General features: G+C 56.5%; 1 protein-coding gene across 3 annotated transcripts in view; it reads left to right on the top strand.

Moving 5' to 3' along the window:
- Positions 1-21,593, top strand: part of CREB3L1 (cAMP responsive element binding protein 3 like 1) — a 35,481-nt gene that overhangs the window by 3,494 nt on the left and 10,394 nt on the right. For 2 of the 3 annotated variants that reach the window (XM_057695092.1, XM_057695091.1), the window contains exons 2-4: positions 15,190-15,418; positions 18,589-18,773; positions 20,809-20,887. In XM_057695092.1, the coding sequence (XP_057551075.1) occupies positions 15,190-15,418; positions 18,589-18,773; positions 20,809-20,887 (493 nt within the window). Of the gene's footprint in view, positions 1-12,897; positions 13,149-15,189; positions 15,419-18,588; positions 18,774-20,808; positions 20,888-21,593 lie in introns of those variants that run through there. The other variant, XM_057695093.1, reaches the window with a different exon arrangement.

Below are 21,593 nucleotides of genomic sequence, written 5' to 3'. Positions count from 1 at the left end.
GGGAAATGGCTTTGGATCCCAAAGAAGCCCCAGCTGGGAGGGTGTGGGAGGAGGAGAAGGAGGCAGAGGAGGTCTGTTGTCTCGGAGGGGCGCAGCAGGAAGCTGCAAGGATGTTTGCCCAGCACACTCATTCACCTCCCAGCAGCCAGGTGTGGGAATGACCGGGACTGGGGACCAGCCCAGGGGACGGGGGGTGTAAGGGCTAAGCCTGATCACGTCTCCCCAGGCCCTCAGCCTGGCTTCTTCTGAGCTAAGTGAGGAAGCAGAGAACCACTACCACCACTACCACCACCACCCTAGCCTTTGGGGGATTTAGGGAGATTAGGGAAGTATGTGCATTTGGGTGTTCCTGTGTCTGTGTGTGGGCCTTTAACAGCCCTTAAAAGGGGAGGGGTGTGTGTGTGTGTCTCTTTTAAATTCTCACCAACAGGAAAGAGGACCCAAGGGCCAAGGAACTCTGGTCTCCAAGTAGAATCCACTAGAAAAAAGCTAATAGAGAAAAACGAATGGAGGAGCCCAAATCTCAGGGCTCCTGTTCAGGAAGGGAGATCGCCCCAGACACCTCCTCCTCCTCCAAAACACTGAGTTTGCTTTGGGCAGCTTTTTGTTTTGTTTTTGCTCCCCCTACAAGCATGTGAGCTTCTTGAGGGCAGGCGCTTAACTGTCTTGTTCATTGGTATATCCTCAGTGCCTAGTACAGTGCTTGGCAACCAGCCATTGCTGAATGAATGCTTTTTCCCTGGTCCCCAGGCCAGCCCCCCATGTTTTAGGGAAGAGGGAAAAGGGTGCTCCTCTACTCCCAGCCATCGGGTCCTGCAGCGCACACTGTCTCTGAAATTCAGGAAGGTTTCCAGTGAATTAGCATCGTCTTGAGTCATCCCTGCCCTTGGCACAGACCCCCCCCAGCCCCTGGTGTAGGACAGTCTACAGCTGACCGATCCTCAGCAGATTTGAACTTGTGGCTTAGGCCTCACCCTTGAGCACTGGTTGGCTCCAGGGCTTCCATCTTCCCCCGTTTCCCCTTGTTCAGGTTGATCTGGGACTCCTGGATCCACACTCACCCAGCTTAAAGCTAAGTCTTTTCGAGTCCTGCCGCAGGGCCTTTGTACATGCTATTCCTGACATCTAGAATGCTTTCCCTCCAGTTCTCTCCATCTCATCTTCCTCAGTTCAAATGTCACCTCATTAGAGAAGCCCCCCAACCACCTCAAGTGGGACCCCTTGTTATTTTGTTTCAGTCCTTTGGTGGTGGTGTTTTGGCCGCGCTGCACAGCATGTAAGATCTTTGTCCCCCGACTAGGGATTGAACCCCGTGCCCCCTGCAGTGGAAGCGTGGCGTCTTAACCACTGGACTGCCAGGCAAGTCCCTGTTTCAGTCCTTTGATTTCTTCATCGCCTGTATCCCAGTTTGCAGTGATTTTATCGGCTTATTGTCCATCTCCTCTGTGAGAAAGCAAGTTCCCTGAGAACAGAGACCATGTCAGTTGTGTTCATTGCCATAAACCTAGCACAGTGCCATGGCACAAAATAGGTGCTTAATATAGTAAAACTCCACCATAAGACAATAAGCCAGGTCCAGAATTTTCAATCATGTAAAATGTGGAGTTAGGTTATTGTAGGGTCAATGAAAAGTGGTATATTTCAGTTGGCCTGTACTACCACAAAAAGCACAAAAGTAAAGACTGAAACCTTAGTGCGTGCAGCAAACCAAACTGAGGAGGTTCCAAAGGAGCACGAGACAGTCCCTTCTTTACCAGCCCCACAAAGAGAAGAGTTTTGCCCACCTTTATTTGAGATGGGGCCCAGGCATAGGACGGAAGCCAAGTTTTGGTCACATTGTAGTGTACTTTACTCCATTTCAAGGGTTTACTGTTTTTGCAGAGAAGATGACTTCAGACCACGGCAGTAAGGGAAGGGGAGACTTTTTAAAAAATCAGGCCTGAGTGTTCAAGAGGTGTATTGATAATTCCAGAAGGGGCCCCAGATTCTCAAGTCCTGGCCTGGCCAGCCCTGAGGGTGATGGGGATGCTGGATCCCATAAAAATGCTGTCTGTGCCCCCATCTGCTGTGAGGTCCCTCCGGCTTCCCCGGACCAGCCGGGAATGTGCTTGGTTATGTTTCAATACCTACGTCCCATCCTTTAACAACTGGGAACTAAAGGAGTGCCAGTGCCGGTCACTATGCAGAGGGACCTCCAGCCACTCACAGTCGAGTGAGAGAGACAGAGTGGGAAGCCGACAGAGCACCGGGAGGCACCATGAGGGAGCGGAGCAGGATGGGAGCCCGAGGGGGAGCCTGCAGCCGGGCTGCATATCATGGAAGGTTCTCAAAGAAGATGACTTCGCACCTTCCCTCCCCAACATCCCCATCCTGTTGGCAAAGGAGTTACTGGAAGGCATTTCAGCAGGGAGGACCGGGGCTGTTTCACTTTTGCTGAGCCTGTGATATAGGCATCATTATCCCCTGTACAGAAGAGAAAACAGACACTTACAGAGAAGGGGACATCTACATGCTCTTCTTGGGGCAGGGTCCCAGGGAGTCAAGGAGGAGAAAGCACCATCTTCTCTCCCGCACTTGTTCTGGTCTGAACTTTGCTCTCTAGGGCAAGAACGTTTGGAATCTCAGATATCAGAGGGGCCCCGCCTTCACCCTCACCCACTCCCATCCTTCGGGCACCATGGATGCCTAGAGCTTCAAGCACAGAGCCAGCACATTGCCTGGCCTATGAGAGGAGAGAGCCCACATCCCATTCACTGCCCTCACCTCATCCTCACTCTAGGATGCCGTGCCCCGGCCCACCTGGGAGCTTGGACCTTTGCTCTCTGCAGCTCCCAGGACTCCCCAGGAGGGTCTGTTTACATCTGACCTGGCCTGGCCACTGTGCCAGGAGAGGGGAGGATGAAGGACAGCCCCCTCTTTGTGTCTTCCCTTCCCCATATGGTGTGCCTCCTTCAAGTCCTGATACCAAGCCCCTCTCAGAGCATCCCTCTGTGGGACCTGGCTTGCCCTTGCACCTCCCTCAAGAAACCAGCTCCAGATGCTGGAGAACAAACTGTTCTTCTGGAAGTTTCTGCGCTCCAAGGGGGCAGGATGGAGGAGGAAGATTTGGGTGGAGTTAAGTCAAGACCGTGAGCATTGCTCTGGCTGGAACACGATGTAACCCACTTCAGCAGGCAGAGTTAGTGGTAGAACCCTTGAGCAGGACTGGGGAAAAAAGTAGACATGAGGATGTCTTGTTCTGGGGAAGCTGGGAGGGGCAAGATATAGCCCAGAACTCTGACCATGAGAGAAAATAGATCAAAGGTGATTTCCTTGGAATGTCAAAGATCCTGATCCGTGACCTGGACATACCATATCATCAGCAAGGCCAACTTGACAGCTGGAGCAATATTGGGCTTCCCTGCCGCCGAGTCCAATGTGCCGCCTCTCCCAACTCTCCAGGGACTGAGCCCTCATTGCGGCTTCCTTGGCCCTTGGCTCTTGGCCCAGGAGCCATTTCACCCATCACAGAGAGGCTGACACATCTGGGCTGGGCTGTGTGGTCTGAAAGAACAGCTGGACAGCAGCAGCTGTCCCCCTCTGCTCCTTCCAAAAGAATAACAAAAATGAAAGCAGCAGTGGAGTAAGGCAGGCTCTTCAGGCCCTCCCGGAGAGCCGGGAGGCAGTTTTAAAGCAGCAGCTGAGGGGACTTGCTGGGGAGGCCGACAGACCGAAGCCTTTTCCCGATGTGTTCCCCGCTGCGTGTAATGGTCTCATTTCTCCTCACCTCATCTCCCTAGCTCGCTGTGTGACCTTGGGCAAATCACTTCCCCTTTCTGGGCCTTGGTTTCCTCATTGCTAAACTAGGTTGAGAGTTTTTTGAGCGCAGGGAGTGTCAGGCAGTGATTTTTTGTCTGTCCCCTGGTTAGAGCTGTAGTGACTGAGTGCTCAAGGAGGGAGTGAAAAGGGCTGATGGACAGATGAGCGAGTGGGTAGATGGGTAATGGGAGGAAGAACACTTCCACACTTCCAGCTTTGATGGTATTTTTTTTTTTAGGTGGGTTTTATTTATTTATCAAGTAGTGAATCGTAACCTAAGTCCCACATCTACCTTTCACTCTATCATGATGGCCTTTTCTTTTTTTTTTTTTTTTTTCTTGGAGTATAGTTGACTTACAGTGTTGTGTTAGTTTCAGGTGTACAGAAAAGTGAATCAGATATAGATATAGATATCCATTCTTTCTCAGATTCTTTTTCCACATAGGTTATTACAGAGTAGTGAGTAGAGTTCCCTGTGCTATACAGTAGGTCCTTGTTACTTATCTGTTATTTATGTAGTAGTGTGTATATCTTAATCCTAATCTCCTAATTATGATGGCCTTTTCTACTGTGAAATATATCATGCTCCTAAGAGAATGTATATAATGCATGTATATGAATTACAAAGTGTAGTAAGATGGATACCTGGGTACTCACTACCCAGCTAAAGAAATCGACCCAGCTCTCAATATCCCGGGCTCTCAGAGTTGCATACGTTTTTGGAAAGGTTGAGCTCTAGACTCTAAATCCATCCCACTCTGGGCAGATTCTGCACAGGAATTCTCCTGAGGCCAGGTGTCTATTCCCAGACCCCACCTGACCAGACAGCAAGTCCACAGGTCAGATGGCAGATACCTCCCAAGCCCTGGGGAGCCAAGCCATACCTGAGGTGGGGTGGGGTGACCATTAGTGGTCAGTTTCAGCCCTGCCCAGACCTGGGAGCAAGTCCGGGCTCTCGCCACTTGTCATCTGTGTGAGCCTGGACAGGTGCCTTCACCTCTCTGAGCTTATTTTCCCCATGCATAAAGTAAGGGTGACTGCAGCACACAGGGTTCTTACAAGGACGCAGTTAGATAACTCTTGCAGAGAGCCAAGCACAGTGCGTGGCACGCAGCAAGCCCTCTACAAACAGTAGTGGTTGCTGCTGTTTTTATTCTGGTTATTGCTGTCACTGCCCGAAAGGACGGTCCCCAGCACTGGACTGCCCTTGGAGGGCTGCCTCATCTTCGTCCCTTTGCTGATCCCTAATCATAGGGGTTTTATTTGCCTCTTTGTTCGACCTCTCTGGAATTGCAAAGCTGTTTTCTTTGGGTAAAGGCAAAACACCCCAGGTCCCTCCTCGAGGGTCTGTCTTTCTGGGCATCAGGAGAGGGCGGCCAGGGATGAGCAAGCCTGGGGCCCCGGTGAGGACCCAGTGCCTGGAATGGGGGCCCGTGTTTTGTATCTGGCCCTGTACTAGGTGCTGGGATGGGGCAGCAGGAAACCACTCATGATTCCTTTAACATCCATTGTTGGCGTGTGTGCTTAAGAGCACAGGTTCTGCAGTCAAACTGAGCAAGCTACTTAACTCCTCTGTGCCTCGGTTTCCCTAACCATTAAATGGCAGTACTAATAGTATCTACCTGATCTTCTGAAACTTAAATCAGGTACGCATGGAAGGAACTAGAACAGTGCCTGGCATATAAATATTAGCTATTATTATTATTAGGTATACCATATGCCAGTCCCTGTGTGAAGCCCTACAGAGGGTTCAAGATGAAATCCATTCTGTATCCTAACCTCAAGGTGGTTAAAGTTTAGAAGGAGAGCTGGGTCCCAGTGTGGATAATTAAGAGTTCAAGGTGTGATATTAACCAGTGGCCTAACTGTCTATGAGTGCTACAGTGGTATAAGACAGAGAGGACTCTTACAGCTGGGTGATCAGGGAAGGCTTCCTGGAGGAAGCAGCACTGAGTTGGGCCTTAAAGGATGATAGGAGTTAGAATAAGGAGATAAAGGGCAAAGGCCTTCCAGGCACAGGGAATGGTACCAGCAAAAGCCCTGCAGCCATGGAGCTTAAAGCAGGTTTGAGGAACTGGGAGTCGTCATCCAACAAGGCTGGAGGGAAAGGAGAGATGAAGGGTTCCAGCTACAATGGGAAGTTGAGATCAGTTTTGACAGACGTTGAACGCCGTGCTTAGGAGCTGGGAGTGTTTTCAGCAGGCAGAAGGGAGCCAATGCTAGTTCCCAGTGATAGTGCTGAGCTGGACAGGACGGTGGTCCCAGCTCCCCTGAACCATCTCAGTGCTAGGAGGTCTAGAGTCCATTAGGGTACCCCAGCTGTCGGCCTGTCTGCATGAGCAGGGCCTCTCGCCCAAGACAGCCAGCATTGGGGACCCCCTCCATGCCCAGAGCAGCCTGAGGCAGCAGCTGACCCCAGGTCCCTTCTCTCCTCTAACTTCTACCCCCAGGCCTGAGGTCACTCTCTCTCTGGTCAGGAGTACCAGTTCCCTTCTGGCTCTCTCATCCCCAGCACGCGGGGCCCGGCTGGCCTGAGGAGGCCCAAGGTACTCCACCCTTGCAGAGACACAAGCTGTCCCTCTTCAGGGCTGAGAGCTCCGGTCTGAACCATGTCCTGCCTCCTGGCCCAACCCCAGGACCCTAATGGGGTTCCCTCACCCCTCATACAGTTCAGGACTCTCCATTTCAGGCAACGCGTGTCCCTATTGACCCCAGAGACCTAGAAGGATCTAAGCCCTCCTTCTGAGTCCAGCCCAGCTTGGCAACTCCTCTCCTTGGCCCTCTCACCGATCAGCTGGGACAAGATACCCAAAGCCCCTTTCATCATCCTCCCAGAGAAGAGGCCCAGCCCTGCCCTCTACCACCCCAAAGCCTTCACCCCTTTCTCTCCCAGGGCTGCAAATCAGTTCCACATTTGGGATCTGGCAGGCACTGTCTGCTCAGAACTTTCCCCTCCCAGTTAGCTCAGGCTTCCATCTCCCCCCACCCGTCATGGTCAGCCCATGGGGTCTGCAGAAGGGGAAGGGCTCTTGCCTTTGGTGACCCCTTCAGAGGTCTGAGAGGGAGGTGCACTGTGGCAAGGTACCAGAGGGACAGTGGACGCGAGGCTCTCCCAGGGAGCGATGAAAGAGGAAGGGTAGGGGGTGGGGCAGAGGCAGAGCTTGAGCAAGCACATGAGGGGATGAGGGGTTGGGGGTGGTGAGGGAAGGAGCGAGGTAGTTCCCAGCTCAGCACATTCCTGAGACATCTGGACGTGCTGGAAGGGCCCCAGCTGGCTTGCGTGGCTGTGGCTCCAGCTTCTCTGCTCTGTGATGTCAGGACCCAGCATTTCCCCCTCCTCTCAGAGTCCCACTGGCCTGGGGTCCACCTTAGGGCTGAGTGCTGGGGTCTCCTCCCTTCACCCCCAGTGAGCAAGATAGAAGCCCCTGGGGCCGTGGAGGAGATGCCTGAGTCAGAGGAGGGCCTGGCCCTGATTCAGGAGGCAGCCCTGATGCAGGAGGCGGCCCTGATGCAGGAGGCGGCCATGGAAGACCCAGCGGTTTGCCCATGGGACTGACTCAAGGAGATTCCTCCTTTGGGCTGATGCCTGTCCCCTCCCTTCTCCTCAGAAGGAAGATGGAGACAGAGGAAAGACTCTGAGAATGGCTACAAATGTGATTCTGGGCAAGTCCATTCCCTTTCTTGGCACTCAGTTTTCCTCTCTGTAATAATAATAATAATAGCAGCTACATTTGAAGGGAGCCTTCTGTGTGTCCTGCATTGTACAAAGCGCTTTGCAAATGTTGTCTCATTGAACCCTCATGGCAACCTCACAGGCGGGGTAGATATAAGTACCTCTATTTTATAGCTGAGACAGAGGCTCAGAGAGGTTAAGTAACTTGCCCAAGGCTACACAGTAGGCAGCACAGCCAGGATGGGAACAGGGTCTTTCTGCCTCTCTTGCTCATAATGTCTGAGCTGCATTGCCTCCGCAAGTAAAAGGGGATGGACGTGATGATGCCAGCATTCCTTTCAGCTCTAAGATTGCAGTGATTTCTTCTGGCTGTCGTGGGGCTCTTCAAGAAGGGCAGGGGCAGGCGTGAGTCACACGCTGGGTGGGGAAAGGAGGGCAGAGGCAGCTGGCTTCGAAGCAGCAGATGGGTCAGGACTCTCTGGAGGCCCTGTCCCTGGAGCCCCAGAGCAGTGCACACCCCAGGGACTGGAGCCACAGCCCTATCCCCAGCCGAGCCCCGGGGTCCCACACCTTCCCCGAAGGAAGGGGGTAAATAAGGAGAGAGAATGCAGCTTCTTCCAAAAATAAAACCTGAGGACAACCCAGACAGGCTGGGACCGCTGAGGAAGCCAGAGGCCAAACGCTGAGTGCACAGAGGAGAGGGAAGAGGCCAAGGGAATTCCAGCCAGAGCCCAGTGGCAGGCTCCAGCCCAAGAGGGCCTTCCAGCTGGCCTGGGGCCGGAAGAGCAGCTCGGCCGGTTGGCCACTGGGCTCTGTTTATACTCTTGGGCCTGGCCTAACCCTGGAGACAGTTCCTCCAGAGCTGAGTTGGGGACTGTTGTCCCTGGGTACCTGGTCTGGCTGGGGCTTAAGAGCAAAAAGGCCTTGGGAAAGAACAACCTGGAGAATGGGTACAACAGGCCCCACTAGGGAGGCGCTAAGGGAGGGCATCCAGGCGCATGGAAACTGCCTGGAGCAGGAGCAAGCTGGCATCAGAGCGGAATTCAGGGCAGTCATTCCTGAAGGCTCAGCTGCAGAAAAAAAGGCCTCAGTCCATTTGCTCACCGGCACATTCCTTCATTCACCCACTCACCTAGTCAGTCAGCAGACAGCTGAGCACCTACCATGTGCTGGGACCAATGCTAGGCTTTGGAGACACAGGTGAGAACTGGACACAGAGGTAACATGGCTAGATCATCTCGAGCGACACTAAGGAAGTGGGAAACTATCCTAAATGAGCAGGGGAGTCAGTCATATTTATGTTAGAGGATCCCTCTTAATGCAAGGTGGAGAATGTTCTGGAAACAGATCCGAGATCAAGCCTTGGACCTACCTTCATAAATGGGTGGTCACACCACTAGTCAGGAAGCCTTTTGGGAACAGGAACTGGGCTTTTTTCATCTCGGTAGCCACACGGCTTGGCACACAGTAGATCCTCAGTAAACGCTGAACAAACGTTTGCGTGAGTGATGAAAAAGTGGATGAGATTCGTTGCCCTTATTCTCCAGAGGCCCCAGCACCAGCCCTGGCACTGAGTCTCCGGTGTCCTGAGCTGTCCCACAGGGATCCTCTGGCCACTGCCTATGGACCAACATCTCCAGCAGCCAGACCGTGGGCTGCTGTGCCCTCAGTGGTGCCAGTCACAGCGAATCCCAGCCCTGGGCAGCGGCACTAACTGCCATCGCTTCCTCCTGCCCAGACAGTACCTGGCACCTGCCTCAGGTTGGGCCACAGCACATGGGCCGCCCGGTCAGAAGATGCCAGGGGCTGGCTGGGAACCTGTAGGCCAGCTCTCCACTTTCCTGAGGGACCTGCAGCCCGGCCAGGGAAGGGTTACCACGGTGTCAGGAAGGGCAACTGGAGAGCCAGGCGAACAGGGCTGGGGGCTGCAGAGACTGGACCCCCCTGTGCACAGGCAGCCTGCGGTGGGCACGAGCCTGCCCCTCCGCCCCCGCTTCTTTTCTCCAGCTCACAGCCACAGAAAAGCTCAGTCCCCACGGTGCCCCCTCCTCCAGTCCCAGCCCCAGGCGAGCCAGGGACTCCCAAAGCTCCCTCCCTGGGGGTCACATGACTCAGGCGTGTGGCTTGGCCCAGGCAGCGCTCCACTCTGTGGTGCTGCGAGATGTTGTGTGTTCATGTGAGAGGGTGCGTGGCCACGTCTGTGACCGTGACGGTCTGGGGTGACTGCACGTGTGTGCACGCGCAGGGGAGTCTGTCCGATCCCGTCTGAGGAGTGTGTCCTTGTTGGCTGTGTGTCAGTGCCTGCCTGTGCCAGCCTGTGTGAGCCCAGAGAGTGTATGTGTCGATACAGTAGCATCTGTGCCGGGCTGTACAGGGAACCGCCTGAACGTGTCTCTGTGTGGGGATCTCATCCTGTGTGGTGTCAGGGAGGTGGCGTTTCCCTGTGTGAGAAGGGACCTCAGAGCCCACGTCTGTACATGAGTGCACACGCACACACACAGGGAAGCATCTCTGTTTATGTGGACTTGGGCTCTGTGGTGCAGAGTCTGGAAGGGGGAAAATAGGACGCCTCAGCCGCCGCCTCCCCGGGCCAGTGGGGAAAGGGGGTGAGAGGGAGGCTGGAGGTTGGAACCCTGCGCGTCCCTTCATCCCCTGCCCTGCCTGGAAGGCTCAGGGAGGGGCTGGCTGCTTCCCTTTACACTGCCCGGAGAGGCCAGGGCAGAGGAAAAGAGCCCACTTTCTGAGAGCTAGTCCCCGTCGCCCTGTGCCTGCCACCCCTGCCTCGGCAGAACACAGACTGTGTGGGGACAGGCGTGGGGACCCGGGCCTGGACAGGAGACACCACCTGCCGCGGCCCAGGTCTCAGAGCACAGCTGGCTGTTCACCTGGGGCCTCCTGAGTTTGAGTCCAGGGCCTTTCCTCCTTCACAGGACAGCCTTCCAGTCCAGCTCTGGGCGGATGCCTGGATCTCCCCTCCCCCAAGTGACTGGATGGTGATCCTTAAGGACTGGGAGGGCCTGTCTGACAGCGGGGTACCCAGGGGCCCACCTCCTTTCCCCAGGCCCCTCCCTGCTCTCTCTTGACCCTACCCCCACCCAACCCCCACACACAGGGCACAGCAGTGACTCAGACTGGTGGCCCTTCAGCTTGAAATGGGGGCAATTTTCTGGTGACCACGAGGCAAGTAACCGTCCCGGAATGTATGGGTCATGGGGGGGGGGGGTAGCCTCCTGCGGGGGAGGGAAAGGGGAAATGTGAGAGGACTCCCCCCCATCCCTCCCCAGAGCTCACTCTCTCGGAAGGAATGTCCGGGCTCGGCCTTCCCCCCACTCCTTATCCCACAGCTCAGCCTGGACCCACTCCGGTCTCCTCCCTCCTTTCCCCAAACACAGACTGAGTCAGCCTGGACCGGGGGAGGGGCAGAAGCCCGGGATGGGGTGCGGGGCGCCGGGGGCCTGGGAGAAGGGGGCGCTCGGAGGCCGCGGCAGGTTGGGGGAACCCCTTTCCCACACACACGCCCTAGCTGACAGCCGCGCCCCCAGGGCTTTCCTCGCTCTCTGCGCGGACCCCCAGGGAGGGATCAGGGGCGGGGAGCCGAGAGGCGCCTCCCTGCCACGGCGCTGTTACCTCCCAGCAGCGTCCAGCCTCCCCGCCCCAGGACAGAGACCCCGCTGCCCCCTCCATGCGCCCCAAAACAGGAGTATTCGAGGAGGCAAGGAAGGAGAGGAGCTGGAAGCGCCGCGAAGGAACTTAAGAACTGGGGCCCGGCCTCGCCTGCGTCCTCACTTCCCCGGGCTCCGGGCGCGGGGTCGAGGCCACGCGGCTGAGGCGGGTCTCAGGGCACCACCGGACCGCCAGGCCCACCCGGAAGCCCACAGGGGCCACGCCTGCCTCTGCCACAGGTGCGGAGGGGACGCGGGCCCCGCCCCCGCCGCGCGGCCCCGCCCCGCGAGGACACCGCCCGCCCCGCCCCCGCCGCCGCCTCCCATTGGCCGTGGCCCCCGCAGGCCCGGCCAATGAGCGGGCCGGCTTCCGGCGGAGGTCGGCCCCCAGCGCGTCGGCGTCAACCCCTCGCGGGCCGCGCGGGGCCGGCAGGACCCGGTCCTTCTTGAAACTTAAAGGGCCGGCGACGGAGACCCCGCTCCGGGAGGGCACGCCGCCGCGGGGGAGGGGCGCGCGGGGCTGCGAGCCCGAGGCGCCGGCCTCTCCCCCAAGAGCGTGGCGGGCGCCGGCTGCGCGTGGCAGGAGAAGGCGCTTATGTTGGCAAGGCGGTTGGAAAAAGCCTTTCACAAGGAGGGAGACAAGTCATGTTTCCGTCCCTGGCTTCCCCCCCCCCGGTTGCTGGGGAAGGCCCCCCATAGAACGCTCGCCCCCGGCGGCCCCCTGTGCCCCTCGGGATCCTGCCTCCCAGCCCAGCCACTTGCATCGGTCGCCTGACAGCTGCACCCGTGTGCGAGCTGGAGGAGGAGCTGGCGGCGGCCTGGGGGGCGGGGGGCGGGCCGCGGGGTCCCGAGGGGGCTTTCCAGGGTTGGGGGCAGGGCGGGTACAGAGGAGGAGGAGAGGGCAGGAAGGAGACGTTGCTCCGCATTGCCGGGTAGCCCCCGAGCTGCGGAGAGCCCCTCAGCGTCGCCGACTCACGGTGTGACCCTGGCAGGTCCTCGGTGACCCTCTCTGGACCCCAGAGCCCTCATGGGCGAGTGGGGAGGGGGGTGTGGACCGTGGCCTTTCCCAGGTCCCGTCTGCCGCCAGACTGGTGATGTAAATCAGCTATAACTGGGCTGCCCTGAAAGGCCAGGCACCAGAGAGAAGCGGGGCTGCAAAGCTCCCTGCAGGAGCCCTCTGGCACGCTCCCGAGAGCTGGAGGTGATGGGACACGCCCACCGTTGCCGCCCGAGGTCTGCCCAGCACAGGGGAAGCCCTGAGCGAGGAGGGCCAAGCCGTCTGAGTGCCCCCCACCCCCACTCCGCCTGCCCCTTGGCCGCCCTCCCCTTCCCCTGGGCTCCCGCCCTCTGGAAGCTCTGGCCCGCGGGGCCTTGGCTTGCTGTCCCCAGCAGGTAGGGTGCGGGCTGCTCCCAGAGGGGGGCCCACCGAGCTCCCCCAGCAGGCTCCTCTGGGCTCCCCAGAAGGGGTCTCTGAGACGGACCTGGCTCATCTGTCTGGAGCTGAGTCCTTTAGGGACCCCAGCCCGGACTGGAGGAAGCGTCTCTCCTCTCCCAGGCCCCGGGAAAGGGCTTGGCAAACCCTTATCGCCTGAGAAGCAGCTGCTGGAGAAATACCTTAGCAGCTGACTCACTGGGCTCTTCGCAACCCCGTCCCGCTGGGCCCCACACCAGGCTCTTGAGAGACCCTGAGAGAGAGAGCGCGCGCCCTCAGCTGGGCTGGCCCAGACTCCGCTGAGGGTGTGGCTAGCACAGCCCGGGCGGCTGGGGTGCGGGGCACCCCGTGCATGGCCTTTGGCTGGGATCACAGTTCCTAGGGACGCGCTCCGCCTCTGATCTCCTGGTAGCCTCACCCTGGGTATTGGTGGACGATTGACATACTGTTGGCATTGCCCTCTGGGGTACAAGGCCCTGTCCCTCCGCCAAGAGTTGCTGAGTGTGTGTCGTGGGCCAGGGGCTGGGGCCCAGCAGGTGAACCCGTCCAGACCCTGCCTCAAGGAAGTCACCGTCCAAGACAGGCAAGTCCTGGTCAGGGGAATGTCTGCTGCCACTGGGAAAGGACTGAGCGGTGACCGCTTGGGGATGCTTCCCTGCTTTCCTTGGCTCCCTGGGCCTCAGTTTCTCTGCCTGTCACATGTAGATATGCCACTTCCTTGTCTCCTTGGGTCATTGTGAAGATTAAGGCAATGCATATGAAAGCACTTCGGAAAGTTAAAACCCCAAGAAAGATGTAGGATGGTGATACGTTCTGACAAGCTGGGGAGAGGAGAGAGAACTTAAGTCGATGAGTTTCGGACCTCATTCTCTCCTGGATCCTCTGATCCGTGCTTTGTTTGGGGGGAGGACCTCCCTGCGCTGGCTCCAGGCTCATTTCACCTCAGGCCCAGAGGCAGGCTTTTCATGATAACAACAGCTAACCGTTACCGAGCACCCACTGCCTACTAGGCTCTGTTCTGTGTTCTACATATTTACGGCATGGGTGAATTTGTATGTTGTATGTGTACACGCGCTATGCATATTTCCTTATTTTACCCTCATAACCCTGTGAGGCTAGTATGAGGCACCTGACAAATGTTTGACCGTCGTGACAACACTGTGAGGTGGGAACTATTATTTCCCCTTTACAGTTGAGGAAACCGAGGCCCAGAGAAGTGACGTAACTTAGCGACGTGTGAGTCAGGAGTCCAGAGCAGGCCTTTCTGACTGCGGAGCTTATGCCTGTCCCCTGACCCCGCAGGCAGGCGCTCGTGCGGCTCTGAACCGGATTCTCAGACAAAGGGCTTTTCTGTTCATCCCCTCCAGAATGGGACAGGCTCCAAACAGTCCAGTCCTTACCCACTCACCAGGTGGGACCCCGGGGCCGGAAGCAAAGCCCCAGCAAATTCATTGTCAGCAAAAAGTGAATGAACAACAGTAACATCTCCTTACCTATTTATAATTCTCTAGAGAGAAAAAATAAGCCACTCCTACGTGCAAGCCGCTGGATGCTCTATTAATAAGAGGTTTGTTGAGTAACTGCTATGTACCAGGGACTGTTCTGAGTGCTCTGCGTGTGTTGACTTGTTTAATCCTCGCAATAACCCTCACGGATAGGAACCGTCATCAGCCCCACTTTCCCAGGATCACACAGACCAATATTTTTTAGACTGTTTTGTTTCTGAGAAACATTTTACATCCTTCCCAAGAACATACGCGCGCGCACACACACACACACACACACCTACCTGAGATTAAAAATTTACCAGGTATTTAACTTCCGTATGTGCAGTGCACTCTGATATTTTTCTACTCTATTTTGTTCTGTTTTCTTTTTTCTTAAATTCTGGTCGTGACCTACTAAATTGATTTCACAACCCATTAATGAGTCACCACCCGCGGTTTGAACGGCACTGAGTCATAGCTAGGCGCGTCAGGGCCAGGATTTGAACCCAAGTGATAGGGCCCTGGAGCCTAATCTCTTGGCGTAAAGAGTGGCTGGGAAAGGGAAGCTCTGGAGGCATGAGGACAAGTGGGGACTGTGCTAATGAGGGGAGCAGAGTCCTCCATAATCTCGCCACCTTGCATTCCAGCAAAAGAGAATACAAAAGTCACTGATAGCGTCTTGGGAATGCAAGCATGCTGGCATAGATGCAGTTATTCTTTAGCCCTGAGTCCTCCCATGAAGGAAGGAGTGTGGACTGAGAAACAGACTTGGGCAATCTAAGTGATTTGGCCAAGGTCACAGAGCCAGAACGAAAGCCCTGTGTCCTGTTGCCTGGATTCTTTCACACCATCCAGGGCTCGCCCTTGAGGAGACTGACGGAGAGGCTAGAGATGGAGTGGAGGTGGCGGTGGCAGTAATATGGGGACGGGTTGACAGCAGTGATAGAAGTGGTGATCGTTGGTGTGGTGATGTGGGCGGTGGGGCAGTCGGTGGTGGTGCTGCTGCTGCTAGTGATGGTGGGCGGAGTGATGGGGAGGTCGCAGGGAGCGCCGTGGCGGTGGCTGGGCTGCTGGCACCACCGTGGCAGCATCTGCACCCCCTTCCTGGGATAAGCTGACACCCTCCTCCTTCCCTAGCACTTCCCTGAGCACCTGGACCACTTTGCAGAGAACATGGAGGACTTCTCCAACGACCTGTTCAGCAGTTTCTTTGATGACCCTGTGCTGGACGAGAAGAGCCCTCTGCTGGACATGGAACTGGACTCCCCCACGCCGGGCATCCAGGCCGAGCACAGCTACTCCCTGAGCGGCGACTCGGCGCCTCAGAGCCCTGTTGTGCCCATCAAGATGGAGGACACCACCCAAGGTAAGGAGCGGCTGCAGGGCCCAGGGCACGAGGCCCAGAGGAGCCACCCACAACCACCTCTCAGGGGAGGCCGCCCTCTTTTTGTTCTTTCTCAAGTCAAACCCAGAAGGGCACTTCTCAAGAGGGTCTTTCTCACTGACGTCGGTCAGTGATGGGCAAAGAGTGGGTCCCAGACCAGCCGCAGCACCTGGGAACTTGTTACCAATGAAGATTCTCAGGTCCTGCCCAGACCTGCTGCATCAAAACCCTGTGGGGAGGATCCAGCCTTCCAGGTGATTCTGATGCCTACTTAGGTCTTGAGAACCAGACTTAGATGCAACAGCTGGTGGGAGGGGAGGACTAAACAATAAATGTGGACAAGTTACCAAGACTCTAGAACCTTACCACCTCTTCACACAGTGATGTCCTCTGAGATGTTACCTGGGTAAAACGCCTGCACCCTATTTTTTTTTTTTTTTGCCACGTCACGCAGTTTGCAGGATCTCAGTTCCCCCACCAGGGATTGAACCTGGGGCTCAGCAGTGAAAGCCCAGAATCCTAACCACTGGGCCACCAGGGAGCTCCCCTGCACCCTACTTTTATTCCCAAAGCTAGGGTTCTCTAAAGCTCTCCTCTCCTCCACCTCCCTGCCTTTTAAGCAAAGGGCCCTTTGAGTCTTTCCTCTCCGGTGATCGACACTTGAGAACTACAGACTGTGCCCCACCTAGAAATGGTCTCTTTGGGCATTTCCTCATATGGCTCTGTCATATTTGGCTGAATGATCATGGACACGTGTCTTAGCCTTGATAAGCCTCAATTTCTTCACCTACAGATGGAATAACAATAAATATTTCTATAGCACTCTCCAGTTTACAAAGTACCTTCGTGTTATGATCTCATTTATGTCTCACAACTCACAGGGGAGGTCAGCATCACTTTGATCATACTCCCCATTTCTCTGATAAGGAAAAAGAGACTTCAGGATAGCTGAGTTGTTTAGGTTACACACGCAGTAAAATGCAGAGCAGGGATTCTGAACCTCACACCCTTGCCGCCACCACACTTGCCAGCCTTCGGGTGCAGTAAGGGGTACTGGCTTTGGTGTGCATCCTGGTACCTCCACCAGCTGCTGTGTGATCTTGAAGAGGTTGCTTAACTTCTCTGGACCTCAGTTTCTTCAATTATAAAATGAAGACACTAGGTATCTTGAGAATTCTGGCCAGGATTAAAAATATATATACATAAAGTACCCAGCTCAGTGCCCAGCACATCATATATATATACATACACATATACGTGTATGTATATAAAATGAGTGACTGTTTAATTGTGTGTATAAAAGTCCTATTAAGACTAGTGGCTAGAACCATGAACAGCATTCTTTTTCCTCTTTCCCTTTGGGGGACAGTGGTCTTGAGTGGGTTTTTTAATCTTCTCATCTATGAATGGACAGAATAGCAGTGCCTGCCCCCAGGGTTGGGGCACAAATTCATATGCATGAAGAGCAGGGACACCTTCTGGGGCTTTAAGGGGCTCCAGGGCTTGCGGCTGTGGAGGTCTCAGCTTCCCTGCGTGCCCTGGCCTCAGCCCAGCCTCTGAGGTCACCTCAGTGGGGCGTCAGGCCCCAGCCTGGGGAAGGGCAGCATGTGGGGTGGCCTGCCTCCCGGCCCGGCAACTCCTTGCCACCCCGAGTCTATTTTTAGAGCAATTTGTCTGTGGGTCCTTTGCAGGGGGCAGCTTCCCGGAGGCCAGCGGGCTGGCCCTGTAATTTGGGAAGTTTGTGGGTGTTCCTGGAGCCCAGGGGCAGCCTGCCCAGAACTGGGGCCCTCAGGCTCCCAGAAGGGTGGGGCCTGCCGTCTGAGGTGGGATCAGGCAGCCACTGACCCCTCCCGCACCCACAGCGGGTCCCAAAGGCTAGAGTCCCCTCGAGTCCCTCCTCAGATCTCTTCCTCACCAGAGCCAGGCGCTGGGGCCGCTGCAGGCAGAGCCGACTCTGAGTGGAGGACCGTAGGCACCCAGGGGGAAAGGGGGTGATACCTGGCAGCCCTGGGGCCCAGGTGAGGCCAGGAGCCCCACAAGGTGGATGCTGCCCTGGGAGACCCGAGCATCACCCCTCACCCCCCACACGCCCCTCCCAGGTACCAGGTCCTGCGGCTTCTTCCTTCTAAACGTGTCTCCCGTGTGTTTCTTCCTCTCCATCCCCACTGCCACTGCCTTAACACGTCCTTCACCTTCTCTCACTGGACAATTTCAGTAGCCTCCTGCTGGTCTCCCTGCCTCCATCTCACCTGCAGCCGGTCCAGTCTGCACACACAGGCAGAGTGATTTTTTTTTTTTTTTGGCTGCATTGGGTCTTCATTGCTACACATGGGCTTTCTCTAGTTATGGAGCACAGGGGCTACTCTTTGTTGCAGTGCGCAGGCTTCTCCGTGCGGTGGCTTCTCTTGTTGCGGAGCATGGGCCCTAGAGCACGAAGGCTTCAGGAGTTGTGGCACGTGGGCTCAGTAGTTGTGGTGCATGGGCCTAGTTGCTCCGCAGCATGTGGGATCTTCCCAGACCAGGGCTCGAACGCGTGTCCCCTGCATGGGCAGGAGGATTCTTAACCACTGCACCGCCGGGGACATCCCAGGGTGATCTTTTTTAACATTACAAATCTGAGAGTGCTTGAAACTCTCCAGTGCTTCCCTATCGCCTTTAGGGCAGAGTAGCAGCTCCAAGGCCTTGCCGTCCCCGCTGGCCTCTCTGACCCCCTCTTCCTCTTCCCTTTGCTCTGACCCCCACCAGATCCCCAGCACCTAGCACGGTGCTCAGCAGATGTTTACTGAATAACAGTAATTGTGTCCACAACAGCTGCCATTTATTGAACATTTACTTCTGGTCAGGTACTTTTACAGATGGGGAAGCTAAGGCTCAGAGAGGTTAAGCAACTTGCCTAAAGTCACACAGCCAGTCAGGAGGGGTCCGTTGTCCAAGCCCACTCTGTAAACTGCTGAATGGAGAAGATGCCCCCGCTTCTTCTGGTCCCAGCCCCTCCGTCCTCCCACCTCACAAGCCCGCCTGTTTCCGCCTGCCTCCGGTGTTCCGTAGCATCTCCCCCCGGCCCTGTCCAGAGCAGCTCCCGGGGGCCGGGAGAGGGGCTGAGCGCTCTGCCCCGGCAGCCCCCTGAGCCCGGGTCCTGCCCCCTTCCCTAGATGTGGAACACGGAGCGTGGGTGCTGGGACACAGACCGTGCTCGGTCATGGTGAAGCAGGAGCAGAGCCCGGAGCTGCCCGTGGACCCTCTGGCCGCCTCCTCGGCCGTGGCTGCCGCAGCCGCCATGGCCACCGCCCCGCTGCTGGGCCTCAGCCCGCTGACCAGGCTGCCCGTTCCCCACCAGGTGAGCCTGGGGTCGTTTGTAGGGGCTGAGGGAGGGAGGAGGGCGATGGGTCTCTGTGGGAAGAGGTACCCAGAGCCCCGAGCACCCCCAGGGCTCTGAGAACGGGGAGCGATGTGACCCTCAGGACGGAGGGTCAGAACTCCCAGACCAGGCCTTTGCCCACCCCTGGGGCGCCCCCTCCACCCTCCTAGAACGGGCTCAACCACAGCACCCTCGGAGGAAGCTGGGGCCTTGGCTGTGTGCAGGAGGAAGACGACAGGGCCCCATGTCTCAGGGCGGGGCTGAGCGCCAGGGCCCGGTCCAGGGTCTCAGGGAAGGCGGCAGCCTAGGCCCCTTAATTTTCTCAAAGTGTCAGCATTTTTCAAAAGGAAGAAACACCTAAGTGGAAATGTTATGCCAGATTTTAATTGTGTATCCTCATGAGAAGAATTTGTTTAACCCACACGCAGGCCAGCCCACCCCCCGGGTGAGTGCACAGATAACCGCAGTCGGCTGTGGATCCAGACCCCTGGTGCCTGAGAGGGGCTCTGTCTGGGGCCCAGCGCTGCTCTCACTTGTGCTCTGGGCACGTTGCCCTCCCTCTTTTTTCCTCAGCTTCCTTCCCTGTAAAACGGGAGCTTGAACGGCCTCTAAGGGGCTCCTACCCCCAGTCTACGACGCGAGGGTCACCCTGAAACCCCTGGAGTCGGGGTTTGGCCGGCACTGCCCCCTGCTGGCCAGGCAGCTCACCCGCTCAAATGTATGGGGCCAGATGCGAGAGAGGTCAGCCCCTCCTACTGCACCAGGGACCTGAGGGTTCAGGGTTGGCTGCAAATGGGCAGGGTCTTTTGGGGCCACTTCTAGGACTGGCAGGAAGGGAAGGCATGACGGCAGCGGCATCCAGGGTCTTGGAAGCTGGGCACATGCCTCAGAGAGGGAAACTGAGGCCCGAGGGGTTAAGCAACGTGCCCCACATTGCACAGCCAGAAGCAGTGGCGCTGCATTGCAAACTCAGCCATCAGACCCCGGAACCCACACTTTCCACTCCAGCGAGGTCACGACCCCCTAGTGGAAGGCACAGAAACCAGGAGCTGGTGTGGCAAGAGTGAGCGTGTGACCCACATAAGTGCCGACATCTCACTGCACGGCTGCCCCTTCGCCTGTCACTTGAGGGCTGAGCTGGGGTGTAGACCAGGGAGCCTCCAAGGTCCCTGCCAGCCTTCACCTCCTGGGATTGTTGCTCATCTGCCTGAAGTGGGGGTGCTGGGTCCCGCCCACGATGTCACGGCCTCTCTCTGCTCGCCGTAGGCCCGGAGGGGAGAGGGGGGCCCGAAACCCAGCACCCAGCACAGTGCCTTCTCAGCCAGGACACCCTTCCACCTGTGTTGGTGCTCGTGCGTAGGAAGCCATGCCTCTTGATGTCCGTTCTGGAACAGCAAGTTGGGATGATACAAAGAGAGAGGAATGCATGTTTATTTGAAGCGTTAATCTAATTCTGTCAGTCCCTTGCTTCAAACCCATTGGGGTGCCTCGTCGTTTCAAATATCCTGCCCCATCCTTTATCTGGAATACTCCTATTCATACATCAGGACTCAGACTTCAGCTGCTCATGGAGTTTCCTCTGAGCCTCCAGGCAGTTAATGCCTCCTTCATCTGTGCTGTTGTTACTGTTCGTTGAACAGCTACGATCTGCCAGACATTACCTCCCGTCCTCATGGCAGTCCACATACCCAGGCCTGCGTGGCGTTCACAGGCGGTGTAGATGGCCACCAACATGACGGCCCTGGCCTCAGAGGCCACAGAAAGCCCTCCTCTCTGAGTTGAGGGGCTAAACGATGCTACTTGGCCACGATTCTCTTTTCTTAGGTCTGATTTGCCTTCTCTAAGCACAGGAACTTGCCTCTGCTCCCTCTGGGATGTGCCTGGAGCCCTGAGCCCAGCTACTTTCTGAGCACTGCAGGGGAGGCCCCCAGGCCCAGGGAGGGAGGGAGGGGGGTTGGAGGCAGGGTGGGAACAAGCCTCAGCGTTGACGGAGCCGCACCTGTCTCCTCCTCAGGCCCCGGCAGAGGTGACTCAGCTGCCCGTGATCAAAGCAGAGCCCCAGGAGGTGAGCCCGTTCCTCAAAGTGACACCAGGTAGGTGTGTCCAGAGAGGGGCTCTTCCTCTTCAGTATTGGGCAGACCACATTCTTTACTCCTAACTCCACATTCTTTGGCCCAGCCCACCCATCTGCCTCAACACCTCCCATCTCTCCCCAGAAATTTCTCTCCTCTCTGCTCTGCCCATTCTCCATCCCTCCAGGCCCCGTCTTACCTAGTCTACAGCTGTCCTCACTGTGATCAATACCTACTCACCCCTCACATCATTCATTCATTGAAGTCCACGGTATAGTCCATCCATCCATTCTTCCATCCATCCACCAACCCACCCATCCATCCCTTCATCCGTCCATCTGTTCATTTACCCATCTATCTGTCCATCCATCCATCTATCCATTCATCCACCCATCCAACTAGAGTTCACTGGGCATCTCCTAGTCCCAGGAACGAGGGAAGCAGAGAGAGAAGACGGTACCCAAGTAGATCAGAGGAGCGAGGGCCACAGACGCACCACCAGTTATACAGCAGTGATACGGAGTAAAGATGGCAGGTCCCCAGGAAGCCTTGGAAGCACATCCCCAGACCTGACAGAGGACAAGAGAACAGAGGGGGCTTCTTGGATTGTCCAGAAAGAGAAAGGGCTAACTGAATCTTTCCAAGCCCACCTCATTCATTCATCATTGATTAAGCATCTACTGTGTATCAGGCCCTGGACTAAGTACCACAAGGTTTAGAAAGATGA

This window comes from Hippopotamus amphibius, chromosome 9 (assembly GCF_030028045.1).
Source record: "Hippopotamus amphibius kiboko isolate mHipAmp2 chromosome 9, mHipAmp2.hap2, whole genome shotgun sequence".
In the NCBI taxonomy this organism is placed as follows: Eukaryota; Metazoa; Chordata; class Mammalia; order Artiodactyla; family Hippopotamidae; genus Hippopotamus; species Hippopotamus amphibius.
Note: the sequence above shows the minus strand (reverse complement) of the source record. Positions and strands in the feature narration are given on the sequence as shown.